The following is a 13348-nucleotide window of genomic DNA, read 5'->3' on the forward strand; positions in this document are numbered from 1 at the left end:
ACTTTGGGCCCCTGTCCCTGTGATAACGCCTCCGAACAAAATATGCTGCATATGATTTTTTTACTGTAAATTTTACACTCTGTTACGTAAAATTTATTTGCCCCATTTTTAAGAACTGTCACTTTGACCAAGTAAGGCCCGCCTTGGTATTTCTGCAAATGCTGGGCTCTCCTTTTGTCTGTTTTGGAGTTGCCAGCTACCTTTCGGGGGCAATTAGAAGTAGAAATCGAATGTAGTTTAATACATTTTAGCTCTATCTTTTAGCATGTCTGACAGTCCGAGACCGGGCCTTTTTATCTTTTTCTTTTGAAATCATGATAGTTTTATAAATTTTGGCCTGCCTTACTTTTTAATGTCCACATTCGCCAATTATCTGTTTAAACATATTTTTATGTATATTTGTGCATTGTGTATTGTTTGAAATTCCTTTGTTAATTATTTTTATATGTAACTATTTGCAAATGAAATTTGGTGTATGCTTTGATGGTTTTAATTATTAACCGAATAAAGCTATTGTTGACTGACTGACTGCACTGCACTTAGTGCTCAGGAATGGACTTGGGCACTGTAGGCTCATGCACCTGTACCCTCACAACTGGTATAGGGCACCCAGCTAGAGGAGTGACTGATTTATGCCAGGGCAGTGGGTTGTAGGCATGGCACACATGTGTGCCATGTCGACTCTTCACTTTGTTCTGCACCAAAACACGCAGCCTGCAAAGGCAGCGTGTGTGAAAGGTACAGGACCTATAAGGGTGGCACAATACGTGCTGCAGCCCTTGGAGATCGTCCCTGGTCACAGTGCCCTGGGTGCCCGTGGTACCATTTACCAGGGGCTGACCACTGGCCAGAGATTCCAAATAGGTTTGGGTTAGTTTTGGGGAAAGAACACAGGCTCTGGGAACCTGATTGGCAGGGGCCCAGGGCACAAAGTCAAAGTGTGTCAGTAGTCTGGCAAAAAGTGGGGGGGTTACTGCAACAGAAACCCAGCTTCTCACACCATGTGACACATTTTGGGCAGCTTGTCGAAAGTTAAATAGTAAAATTCTTCAGTTCAGTAGATAAAGGCTTTTAGGCCTCTATTCCTTGTCTGCGGGTAACCGGTTAGTCTCAAAGACAGTTAACCTTGTTCGTCCCAGAAAGAAATTGGATTATTTGGGGTGGGTGACTATCCATCTCAAAGTCACAACGCTTGTCAGGGTGAGCCCTCAAAGTCTCTAAATAAACCTGAGCTCAATCCCTTGGTAGCTACGGCACAGAGCAAACCTGCCTAACCTAGTGCAATTTAAAATGCATGTTTGCTGTATCTAACAGTAATAAGTATGAGATGCAAAACCTTAAAAATCCCAAACCAAATTAGAGATAGACAAATTTAAAAAGCAAAAATGACACCAAAATGACAAATACAATTGGGGTAACCAGAGAGATGTTTTTTTTATAGAATTAAGCAGAAATGATTCCAAGAAGCACCAAGTGACAATGGTAGTCAATGGAAGCAGTAGACCGGAACCTAGGTGCGATTTTATGCTGACCATGACTGGGCTTGGTCAGATACATCGACCAGGTTTGTCCTGGTAAAAGAAGGTTACCGTCTGACTTTAGTCCCAATCCATCAAAAGAGTACACTTCTAAAGCTCTCCTGGACCTTGGAGAGTCTTGTCCGGCAGAGGCCAAACAGGAGAGTCCAGTCCAGGTGCCGCTGGGCAGGGGAAAGAAAAGGCCTCTTGTAGCTGGATGTGTCACTGTAGGATAAACAGGTAGTCAGCCTTATAACCTTTTGGTTGTCTTGGGTACGAGAGAGGGCCTGTCCAGTCCTTTCAGGGCACTTAGGTCGCAGAAACCCGGTTTAGTCTTCTGACCTTCCCGAAGTCCAGAAGTGTTCTGATGTGGGTGCTTGGCGATGCCACATTTATGCCTGGCCGAGCTAGCGGGCGGGAACGACTCCTGGCATGCCCTAACTAATTGGTTTTTTCGGCCATTCTAAACATAGTACAATTCACATCCCTTTCCCCAGCACTACGAGCCTATGATAATCTTAGTGGTGTCTCACATTCAACACACAAATGCAGTTTAGGGCAGTTGCTGTACCCCTAGTAAACCCATAGACTTAAGTCTGGTAGAACAAAGCAGGGTTTCCAGCAACCAGACAGTGTATACCCAAATTGCTTTGGCATCCTCTTTCCCGGTCTTCCAAGTACACCCCAATTTTGTATGTAAACGCCAGCAGACCTGTTGAACAGAATTTGACACTCCAGCACGTTTTGACTCTAAAGTAAAAAATAAGTCGGGTGGGACGGAACTTGTGGAGTTTTCTCCAGAATTGCATAAAAACACTGTGGAATTACGTGAAGTTTAGCCCAGCCAAGGGACCTGACAGGACATTATATTTTCGGCTCGTGCGCAGACACTGTGCAGCAGTGGTGCTCCCGAGTTCTGACCCCACTAACACCGCTCAAAAAGTTTTCATCTCCCTTTTGTACAATGCAAATTTGAAACTGCGTTACTCACCTCACAAGCGAGTGTAACAACTTTATAACGCTCTCCACTGCACTCCTCCATTGCTGTCAGGGATATTTTGAGAGGATGAATTTGCAGTTAGCAGCAGCTAGGCTACAAATGGTAAGCTTGTAGTCAAATGTCCAGTCATTGTTGTAGGTGGCAAAATAGGTGCTGCAGTTCATTAATGATATTTAACTTGCATGCCCTGGGTGCAATTGTACCACATTAAAGTGACTTGAAGGTCCTTTAAATATGTCAATTAGGGGTATGCCATTTACACCATATTTTAAGAGATGGCACAAGCCCTTTATCCCTGGTTAGCAGGGGTAAAGTGCTTAGAGCTGTACAGCCAGCAAACATATAGTGTCCAGTAGAAGGTGAAAAATCCAGGATAAGCTTGCAGAAAGATAACGTTTTCTACAACACCCCTCAACAATATTACACAGAAAGAGGCCTAGATTTTAAGAAAGCTTGCCAAGATCCCCAATACTTCTGGAGTCTTAAATACGGGAGGGGCAATTTGCTAGTGAAAGTACCTTGATGCACTACCTCTGTGCACTAAGTAACTTTTTGTTTTTCTATGCACTTATGCATAGGTGCCCAGGGTGATTTTTCTGTCTCACACATTGAAGAATTTTTAACTAGATCTTCTAACTTTTATTGATGTTCTGCAGTCTTTTACACGGTACGTAATTACTGAGGTCTCTCGTGTTTTCCCATAGTCTTTCATAAGATTGATTCTCATTGAAATATACCTGATGAAATTCTATGGTTTTTCTCTAATCCTGTTTGACACTGAATCCTCTGCACGAGCCATCCTCCTTCACTGTAATAGTTTCTACTGCCTGTTCAAAGTAATAAACTTTAACCAGGCCTAATTTCTTGCATGTCAGTTCTTCACCAGCCTGATACTCATGAGACCTACATGCCCTTACACCATGGTGGGATGGAGTGCCAAACAACTTGCTAGTTGCACAGGTGTTTCTCCTAACAAACAGATATCCCATCTGACCAGGCCTATGTGCATGGTAGCCACTCTTTTGCCAATATGGCTTATTTATTCCCCCTGTCTTTGAGGTTTATTTATCTACCCTTGAAGATGTGGTTTGTTTTACGTTGGCCAACCTGTTTAAATTTCTATTGAAGGGATTCATCGTTCTTGGAGTGTACCCTCTGGGTCTCATCAAAGGTACTGTATGGATTGCACCTATGCCAGGGGTTTAGTTTGTGGGTTTTCCTGGTCTGAACCATCAGTGTCCTTTGCTGATTTCCTGTCCCCTTCTGCATGGTACTGCGTTTCAGAACTTTGTGTTCTTCCCCAGGACTAAAAAGTCTGTCTTTCAGGTTTTGGAAAGTTTTAACATCAACTCCCACTTTGAAGAGGCTAAAGCTATAATTTGTTTATTGCATTTCTATGATGCGGGGCTGAAGCTTAGTTTAAAGAGCATAAAGGGGGGGAATAAAGGAGTCACAATGCGAAATGTGCTGTGAGACAAGTCTGTTGAGATTCATAATTTATTGGAAAGGGTGCCGCACAAATGCCTATAGATAAGGTGGAGTTGTCAGTAATTTCCTGAATGTGAGGAAGTTACTTTTGGCTCTTGGGAATGAATCCTCTATCAGAGTGAAAACCTTTGGCCTGAAATTCTCTCCCCCCTTACCATGCCAAAAATACTTCTACCTTGTTGAGTGAACAACTTAGCAGTTTAGGGTGTTTGATCTTCTGGTTCATGATTGAAGCAGCTTCTAAACGGTACTCAAGTTTTGACAGGCCTCCGTGATGCAGAGCCATAAACACCATGTAAATGATCTTAAATTTAATTGTTTTAGTGGGAATGTTTAATAACTCTTGTGCATTATGGAAAGTTGTAAAGTGCCTCATCTCTTTACCGAAAGGTATTCATGTCTATTCGTGAGTTACGGTTGCAGCCATAAACTTTCTTTCAAATATCTCACCTCATTGAATATGCAGAACCGCAAGATGGATTATGCTCTAAGCTACTTGTATGCATTATATTTATAATGGATACTGCTAGCTATTCCTCACCTCTGAATACCCCAAACTCTAGGCTTGATCTGGAAACCTCAGATCTAGCTGTGCCACGTCAGTAGGGGCACCAGGCTCCATCTTGACCCTGGAAGGGGAGTTGTGCTGACATTACTGGAGTGCCTACCCTGGCACCCTGCTCTTACTTATTTTTTTTTCACTTTCATTTTGATGCAGGTCCTGAGCTTCTCCAGTGATTTTTGCTCTAAAAAATGCTTCAACTCCATGCATAGGTATAGGTTCCCTCCTAAAAACTCAGGGTTTTAACCCTGACACGGGTGTGATTGCTGAATGTTTATCATACTCTCACATGATGACTTTCTGTGGAGCTTAGGTTCCAGACATCAGTTGTCACCCTGTGACTTGTGCTAACTCGAAAGCCTAATGGAGACTGAGATCAGTGTTTATGGCTGGAGCCAGAAATGACTGATTAGGTAGGTGCTGGTCTAGGTCCCATACCAGATTGCCTCTGCCCTCCTCGCCATTGTCAAATTCTCCAGGGAGAAGAGAAGGCACACAAGGAAAATCACAAACCTTTAGATTCTTCCGGTGGCAGTTAAGGTTGAGAGATAGGTCTCCACCTCTAGCAACCAGCTCCTCTCACGACTCCTTCCTTCCCTGAACCAGAATTGGCAGAAGGCGAGCCTTCTTAAAAGATTTTGCAGGTGCCCTAGGCACAGACACCAGCTTTGGTGTAGTTTCCTCCTCCAGTATCCTGCAAACCTCAGACGCCAGCCTACCTGGAGATTCTGGTGTTGAGAATCGACCTGGCTATGTTCCTCAAGTCAATGTTGGAGGTTTTAGGTTGGTGGCTGTTCCCTTCGGAACTGCATTGGGCCCTTTGGGACCATGTAGCTTCGCCCTTGGCGCTGAGCATTCCCCTGACTCTTAGAACCTTCCTCCAGTGCCTTACGGTGTAACAATGCCGATACCCTTGTCTGCGACTCTTGCAGCAGTGCAATTTCAGCCACCTGATCCAGAGATCCTTCTGGCCCTCCTCAGTGATTCAGAATAGAGCACTTGGGCCTGCTTTCAGAAGAGCAATGTAGAGAGGAATGTGTTGGTGATTTCTAGCAGTATGGGGCGAACAGACTCAGACCTGGCCTCTATAAGGAAGGCCCATGAAACAGACAGGAGCATGTCAGCGCCTCTCCCTTTTTTTTTTGATTTAGGAGATTCCCTGGTTCACAGAACTCGGGCAGACCTGTCACATGGCTAGAAATAGACCTGGGTCCCTGTACCTACCCAGCAAATGTTATCCTTCCTTGCAGTCCTCAATAACAATGCAGATATTTTATCATTTTGACCTAACCTGTTGACCATGATCTGTCAGCAACAACTTCTTCAGAGCCATTGCTTATATTTATTGACGCTCATTTAGAGGCAGTAAAGAAGGCGTGGTCAAAGCAGACTACAGCTCCTGCTGTCAGCCAACTAGTGGAAAGATATTCGAGCACCTTGGAGTATCTTCCTATTATAAAGGCAGGACAGGATTCTGTGAACTCCGTGGCCAGATTGATTTGGATCATGTGTAGCACAGAGCTGTTATGACTTGCTATGTTCAACTGGATTTTCTGGGGCTTTCCAGAATACTCTTGTGGACATGACCATTGGTGTGGAGCATCTCTTTGAAGACAAAGCAGATGTCACTTATAAGTGATTCAAGTCCTGAAGAGAAACCACCAGACCCAAGGTTAGCAATCCTCCTCCAAGAACTCTACCTGTGGAAAATACAAGGAGTTTTCAACAGGCTTTATAAGCAGACTACACCAGACTGCAAAAAAATCTCCCAGCAGCAAAATATTTTGTGAAGCAATACAAAGGAACAGACTAGGTCTATGTAAATGCCAAAAAACCCAGACTTCCTCCTGCTTTCTCTTAGCACCACGTGGGACGTCACAGTAGTTCATCCTGGAAGGAAAGTGTACCAGTTGGAGGATGGGTCTCTTATGTGCAGGCCTTACTTTGGACCAGTGGGGCCTGCAAGTTGTCAAAAAGGTGTAATCTCAGTCCTTCACAGAGCAACACTCTGCCCCATACAGTCCCTTCCACTGGAGGTCCACCTGCACATACTGTACTCTCTGTACTTCCAGTTTACCAAGCAGGATTTTCCTTATCTTTATTGATCTTTCTGGAGGATACTTTATGTACCTGCACATTCCTCTTGAACCTGCCCTCTACCCCATTTTGAAAGGTCATAGCCTCATTTAGATTGTTGCGCTATTACAACTGATGTCCTAACTCCGGTCCCCCTTGAAAGTCATGGCTAAAAGAAATGAAACCGGATATCAGGGCGTGGGGTGCGTGCTATGTCTCCACTGACGTCACCTATGACTCCATTGCTAGTGACTGTCTGGAGTCCATGCAACTTTCCAATGCAGGAAAGCTATATCGGAAGGTTCCAGATCAATGTTGGCATCTGGTATATTCAACAGGAGAGGAATCTGTAGGTAGGTAAGTATTCACCAGAAAGATGGTTATAGAAGGCAAGTAACTAGATTTGTTGAGCTACTAAGACCATCTAATTTCTCCCCATACTCCCACCCCCCCATACCCTCCTCCACCCTCCCCTCCCTACTTTGTGGTATGGTGTACAGGTACTTGAAGCAAGACTTTAATAGTGCCATAATATTAGTTTGTTTGTAAAGCAGTCTATTAGATGGACTGGTTTAGGGAGCATTTATAGCTTCCTCACCCACCTCTTCGTTCTCAGCTTGGTGGCCCACTTTTTGATGTATAGGACCTTGCTATTCAGTAAAAATAGCTGGCTTGTCATAAATTATAGGCAAACATTCATATGAGGGTCATTTCTTGTAAGGAGACGGTATAAAATGTGAATCATTCTTGTCTTACTGTTTCTAAACTTGCACTCAATGTTTTGGTCACAAATTTTAAAAAACAAATTAATGGACGTTTCCACTTCAGATGAAGCAAATGATCAGCAGGTTGCTCGCCTACGACAAGCTGAAGAACAAGTAAATGATCTGAAGGAGAGGTTGAAAACTGCCACTAGTAACGTGGAGCAATACAAGTCTGTGGTCATTGGGCTAGAGGAATCCATTAACAAGGAGAAACAGGTGGGTAGTAAATACGTGGAGTGCTGGACTGCTTTAGCTCTTATTTTTCAAAAGTAAGATTAATAACTTTTTGGACCTGGTTTGCCCGATGAGCCCTGCTGTATGACTGTGCAGTGTTTTCTTGTGTGAAATTGTTTGTAACTTATTTCCATTGCCTATTACCTTTGCACAATACTCCTGAGGTAAACATTTTTTCACAGTAGAGCTCTGTCTCAAGAATTTGGAAGCATGATCAGTCCATGTTTCTGTTCCACCAGCTTTTAGGACTTCAGTCTTTATAGTATGCATGAGTGGACTTTACACCTGAGATGCAAACCTTTAGTGATCTTGTTTTTATTAAAGGAATGAGGGTTTGGGCTGAGAAGGTAGTGAGACCTGATAGGGAAAGAAGTCCTGCTTGGATGAGAAGTGTGAAGCAGTTTTCAAATTAAGGGTTATGGTAGAGGTGGCAGTATTTTCCATGTAATGAGTTGGAAAGAGAAAGGAAATGAGAGTACTTTATTTGCGTTTCATCCGTACATTATGTTTACGTTGTTTCAAAGATCAGTTTCCTCTTTTCCATTGCAAAGGTAACTGAAGATGTCCGTAAAACAGTTGAATCACGTTTGAAGGAATCTGCGGAGTATCAGAAACAACTGGAAAAGAAACTGATGGAGGCAGAAAAAGAAAAACAAGCCATTCAAGATGAAAAACACAAAGCTGTGCAGGATATGGAACAGCAGGTATATTTAGTACACCATATGGGGTTTTATTGATGGAATGCATGGACTTGTTAGGACTTTCACAGCTAAAGTAATGCACAGTGCGATAGCTCAAATGACACTATATCTTTAAATTCCACAGTAATTTTATGCATTGCGGTATTTGAATATTGTGCAATATTAATCTATACTTGAACATTGAATTTCTATCCATCTAATTTGTAAGTGCTCTGAGTGGCTTTTGTGGATGATGTGGTAAACCAAGTAGTCTGTAAAGAGGATCTGGTTGAAAAGTCCTCCTGCAGATTTTAGCTGCATAGACTGTCTCAGGATAGTGTGGTCAGCAGCGATGAGCAGACGGCAGCACTTGCTCCAGGACTTGATATGTATTCTCAAATGTGATGCCATTTTACCTACTTTCGGACACAAAACCTGCTTTTGAGGCTACTGCTCGTTAACTCCAGTGACATTTCCATGTTACTTCCACGGGTATTGTGGGCTAGACTCCACTCTTGTAGTAAGTACTCCTGCTGTCGGGTACTTTGATGTAACAACCCTGTAATTGACACATAATCTAGTCTTTTTATTTTTGAAGAAACTTTATTTGCAAGTAAAGGAAGGGTGTTTAGTTGTGATGTAAACAAAAGTTGCAAGGTTCTAGCACCGAAGGCTAAAATACAATCTCTAAAACTATTATAGCATTTTTATGCTGAGGGCAGGTTTTTGGAAATGCTGTCCTGTTGGATAAAAGAATTTGGGTGTTCTCTTCAATTTTCTAAGCCTTCAGGTTCATTATGGTTAATGTCCAGCCCCAAATGAAGTAAAGGTACCAAACAACGAAACTGTATTGAGTTTGATATGACCTGTCTGCCCCAGATTCTTTGTAGTCCTCTCGGAAGGCAGAGCCTCATGAGCTTAAAATCATAATATTGTACTAGAAGAACCTTGGATTGGCACTCCCAGTGTGCTTCTCTCCATACATTCTCCTTTTTAAGCCAACCTTCTAATGCAGTGCATGTGCAAATGAGGTACGTGTCTCACTGGCCTCTAGACTCTAATAAACCATGCACCTGCGCTCACCCTGTCCTGGTTAGTTTGTCCCTCTGGTTGCGCAGCTTTATATTTATAGCACCCATTATTTTCCTCATAAAGCCTGTTAAACCTACAAATAATGGCTTCTCATTAATCTATATTTTCTTTCACAATTCGTTAGTGTTGCAAAGTGGGTTCATACTTTGTAATCACCTGGATTTTTCGCTTTTGACTACCCAGACTATGAGTGATCCTCAATACCAGAGTCGCACTCAAGGTAAATTCATGGTAAATGGACAAAGTGCTAACCGCCATGTCTACCATTTAAGATCAGGCCACTGCTGTGCAGCTGGAGTAAGAGGCTCTGGGCTGCTAACTAAACACATGTTTGTGTAGGCTGCCCATGTGAGACTACGGACTTGCACAGCCTGGTATCTGTGCACAGGTAGTGTGTCACAGAAGGAGCCCTTCAGGGATTGGTGCTGACTTGTTTTTGATGCAACTTTGACTGGAGTGCACTGGGTTTCTGCTAACAAGGTCCCCAGTGCCAGTGTTCTTTCCCCAAACCAAGATAACTGGTCACTTGATTACTAAGTGCCCAGGACTTTAGTACCTATGTAAGTCCCAAGTAAGTGGTACCTAGGGCATAAGTACTAAAGAACTGCAGCATATCTTGTGCCACTCTAAGGGACACAGCACCAAACTCATACAGACTTTCTCTGCGTGAGAAGGTGCTCCAAAAGTGAAAACACTAAATGACACACACTTGTGTGCTATGTCCCCTAACACTGCATGTAACATTTATAAGTCAGCCCTAAGGCAGGGTATACTATACTACGCATGAGGACATATCTGCATGAGCAGATCTGCCCCCTGTGCTTGCTAGCTCAAATACAAGTGAACAGGGAAGCCATCTTAAGATATGTTCTGGGCACTGGTCAAAACGAGCTCCCCAGTTACATAATGGCATCACTGAAACGTATAATGTTTGGTATCAAACACCACATATTAATAAACCCACACTGATTCCAGTGTTGGATTTATTAATACATGTACCCAGAGGATACCTTGGAGGTACCCCCTGAAACCTACCAGCCCTCTAGTGTTCTGGCTGACTGGTTCTGTCCAGTCTGCCACCACAGATGAGCTTCTGAACCCCAGGGGGGAGAGCCCTCGCTTTCAGGAGGTCAGGAAGAATGCCTGCTCTGGAGAGGTGTCATCACCTCTTTCAGAAAGGCGGGGATATCAGCATATCCAGGCAGGAGGCTTCAAATGCCTCTGCCACCTTTGATATGCAACCCCACTTTCCCCAGAAAGGGGAAATTGCATCCCCCTGCCCTGCACCCATCTGGCACCAGGGCAGGCAAATACATTAGCTATGCAGGAGACTTGTTACACTGCCAGCCTGAACACACCTCTAGAGTGACTGGTTTGAAGTGAACCCGAAATTAGGGATTCCACCATCTTGTGTGTGGTGAAATTAGGATTTCTGGACACAGTGATGTCCACATCCTAAAGTAAGTGGTCATCTAAGGGGTGTAGTGAACCCAGGTGTAAGTAGCCCTTTGGCTACTGCCAGTCACTCCCCTTAACACCCCTTAATTCAGTATTTAGGGAACCCCCTGACAACAGGATCTCTGATTACTTTGACAGAAGAAGGAACAAGAAGAGCCGAAGAAGCAAGTATTGCGGACTACTGGTGGACTTTGGTGCCCACACTGCCTACCTGCTTCTGTCCCAACATTGCGACAACCCGACTCGTCCTGCTGCTCTGCATTTTCCAGAAGCCTCGTAGGGCCTCCAGCACTTACCCCAAGCCGGCTGCATCTCTTGAAGTGTAGGAGCCCTTGCCTGCAGGCACTGACCCAAACGTCTGGTTCACTGTTATATTGACCACTGGGTCCATTGACGCAGCAGCTGCCCAAGAGGTCACCATGCTACAGGAGGTGAGATGCGACTCTCCACCAAGTGTGAAGACGCCAGGACCAACCGGAGCCACCCTGCATCAATACCAGAGGGATGACTTTTTTTTTTTTTAGACGTGGGACTAACCCATTATGAATACTTTAACCTGCACAAGAATTAAAAATGTTGGGAGCTGTATGGATAATGACATTTGATTTGATTATAGCCCAACAGTTGAAGGTACTTCTGTGAATACATGAGGAATGACTATTCCATGAAGGACGAAGAAGCAGTCAGTGCTTTTTAGGATTTTAAGATGGTGTTAACGCAATACGTTGCCCTGAAGAAGCCCTTGTATGGTGAAATGCGTTGGCTGTGCCTACTTGTTATTGAAGATAACGAAATAAAGAACCTTTCTGCTTACACAAAAATTCAGTGAATGGAATATTATTGAACTTTGAAACGTCCCTTAAGATTGTATTGCCTCATCTTTCTGTTGAAATTGTATTTAATTTATGACCGTGTGGAAGTTGGTCGTTTAAGGGGGGCAATACAAGAGCTGAAACACATGAGTGACTATTCTGGGTGGTGCAGTTTTTTTTAGCCTTGCTGCCTTTCCCTGCCCTCAGTACCAGACTCCTTGCAGCAAACAAAGCTTGTCTGAAGCCCAATCTGGACTTCAGTGCCGAAACGATCGACCAGCCGACTAGGGATGTCCGCATCGCAGAGGCCTAGACCAACTAAAGCACAGCTCCAGGAGTAGTTTGCTGTGTCTGATTGAGCCCTGGCAAATGAACATTCTGACAACATTGACTGACCATGTCCGTGAAGAGGAGATTGCTAACAGTTCTCATGGCGATAATTCCCCTTCCAGTATCAAAGAGGATAACCGTAGAAACCTCTTACTTAAAACTGTACCTGGAGGTTGGCTCAGCCTCTCCAGGCCCCAAGAAAAACTAGAGGATCCATTATATATTTTTAACCCGGTCTGGGGGGGCCGCAATAATAAATAAATATACAGACACCTACTTAGTCAGTCTTATACATGATACGTTCTCCAATAGGGATCCCTCATACAGAATATATTTTTTCTCTTACGTATTCAAAAAAACACACACAAAAAACGCTCCACTCTGAGTATTGGTCTGCACCAGGGTGTCAGCTGCCCTATGACGACGCCTGCCACTACATAGTGGGTGAAGTAAATCGCAAACCTTTTGGATTTTCCAGTAGGTTTTCTTTCTCTTTTCTTCCTTTTTACACCCCTTCAAGCTATTTTTGATTAGGATTTTTCCATCTCCTTAATATAGGAGTAGGGATTTGTCCTTCTCGTGTGGTGAGGTCTATAGTCTTATTATTAAAGGAAAAAACCTGCATCCGCTTAACCCCGACAACTACAGGCCAATTACAAATTGACCTTTCCTGGGCAAATTGATAGAAAGAACAGCATTCTCCCAGATGTCACATTTAATTGAAGATAATTCCATACATTTAGACTGCCAAACAGGATTTCATCCAGGAAGAAGCCATCTGAGATGACCCTTAGAACACAGTTGACCGGAATGGGGTTGCTTCACTTCTCTTGGACCGCTCCGCTGCCTTTGACAGTAGACCATGACAACTCTAATACAAAGACTCTACGAAGCCGGAATAAAGGGGACTGTACTTGACTGGATCACATCCTACCTTCATAACAGAACAAAAGTCATCCCTTCACCCCCTTCCCTTTCTCATCCAAACCGTACTTGACAAAATAGGTCCCTCTAGGCTCTAGCATCTCGCCATGCTTTACAACATATACATGAAGTCATTACAGGCACTGATCAATTTCACCTCGCAGACTTTAACTATGCAGTTCGGGCTGGACTGTTCCCATGAGGCACAGGGTCAGACTGATTTGCATATGGCCATGTCTGAACTGGGGTGGCAGAGTGGGCTAAAGAACGGTGATGGATCAAACCCAGTTCTGTTGACTGGGTGTGAGTGTTTGATTGGTTCTGATGCTCCGTCCATCACCACCCCCTTTTGTACCGCTTTGTTCGCCATAAGTTGGCAGGGTATGCTCAGACGTGAGTCCCTTGTTCACT

At 43.8% G+C, this 13348-nt stretch overlaps 1 protein-coding gene across 8 annotated transcripts in view; it reads left to right on the forward strand.

The window, feature by feature from the left end:
- TPR (translocated promoter region, nuclear basket protein) overlaps nt 1-13348 on the forward strand; it is a 645150-nt gene that overhangs the window by 173172 nt on the left and 458630 nt on the right. For all 8 annotated transcript variants that reach the window (XM_085601673.1, XM_085601674.1, XM_085601677.1 and 5 more), the window contains exons 22-23: nt 7472-7623; nt 8193-8345. In XM_085601673.1, the coding sequence (XP_085457799.1) occupies nt 7472-7623; nt 8193-8345 (305 nt within the window). The remainder of the gene's footprint in view (nt 1-7471; nt 7624-8192; nt 8346-13348) is intronic.

This window comes from Triturus cristatus, chromosome 4_2, assembly GCF_964204655.1.
Source record: "Triturus cristatus chromosome 4_2, aTriCri1.1, whole genome shotgun sequence".
NCBI lineage: Eukaryota > Metazoa > Chordata > Amphibia > Caudata > Salamandridae > Triturus > Triturus cristatus.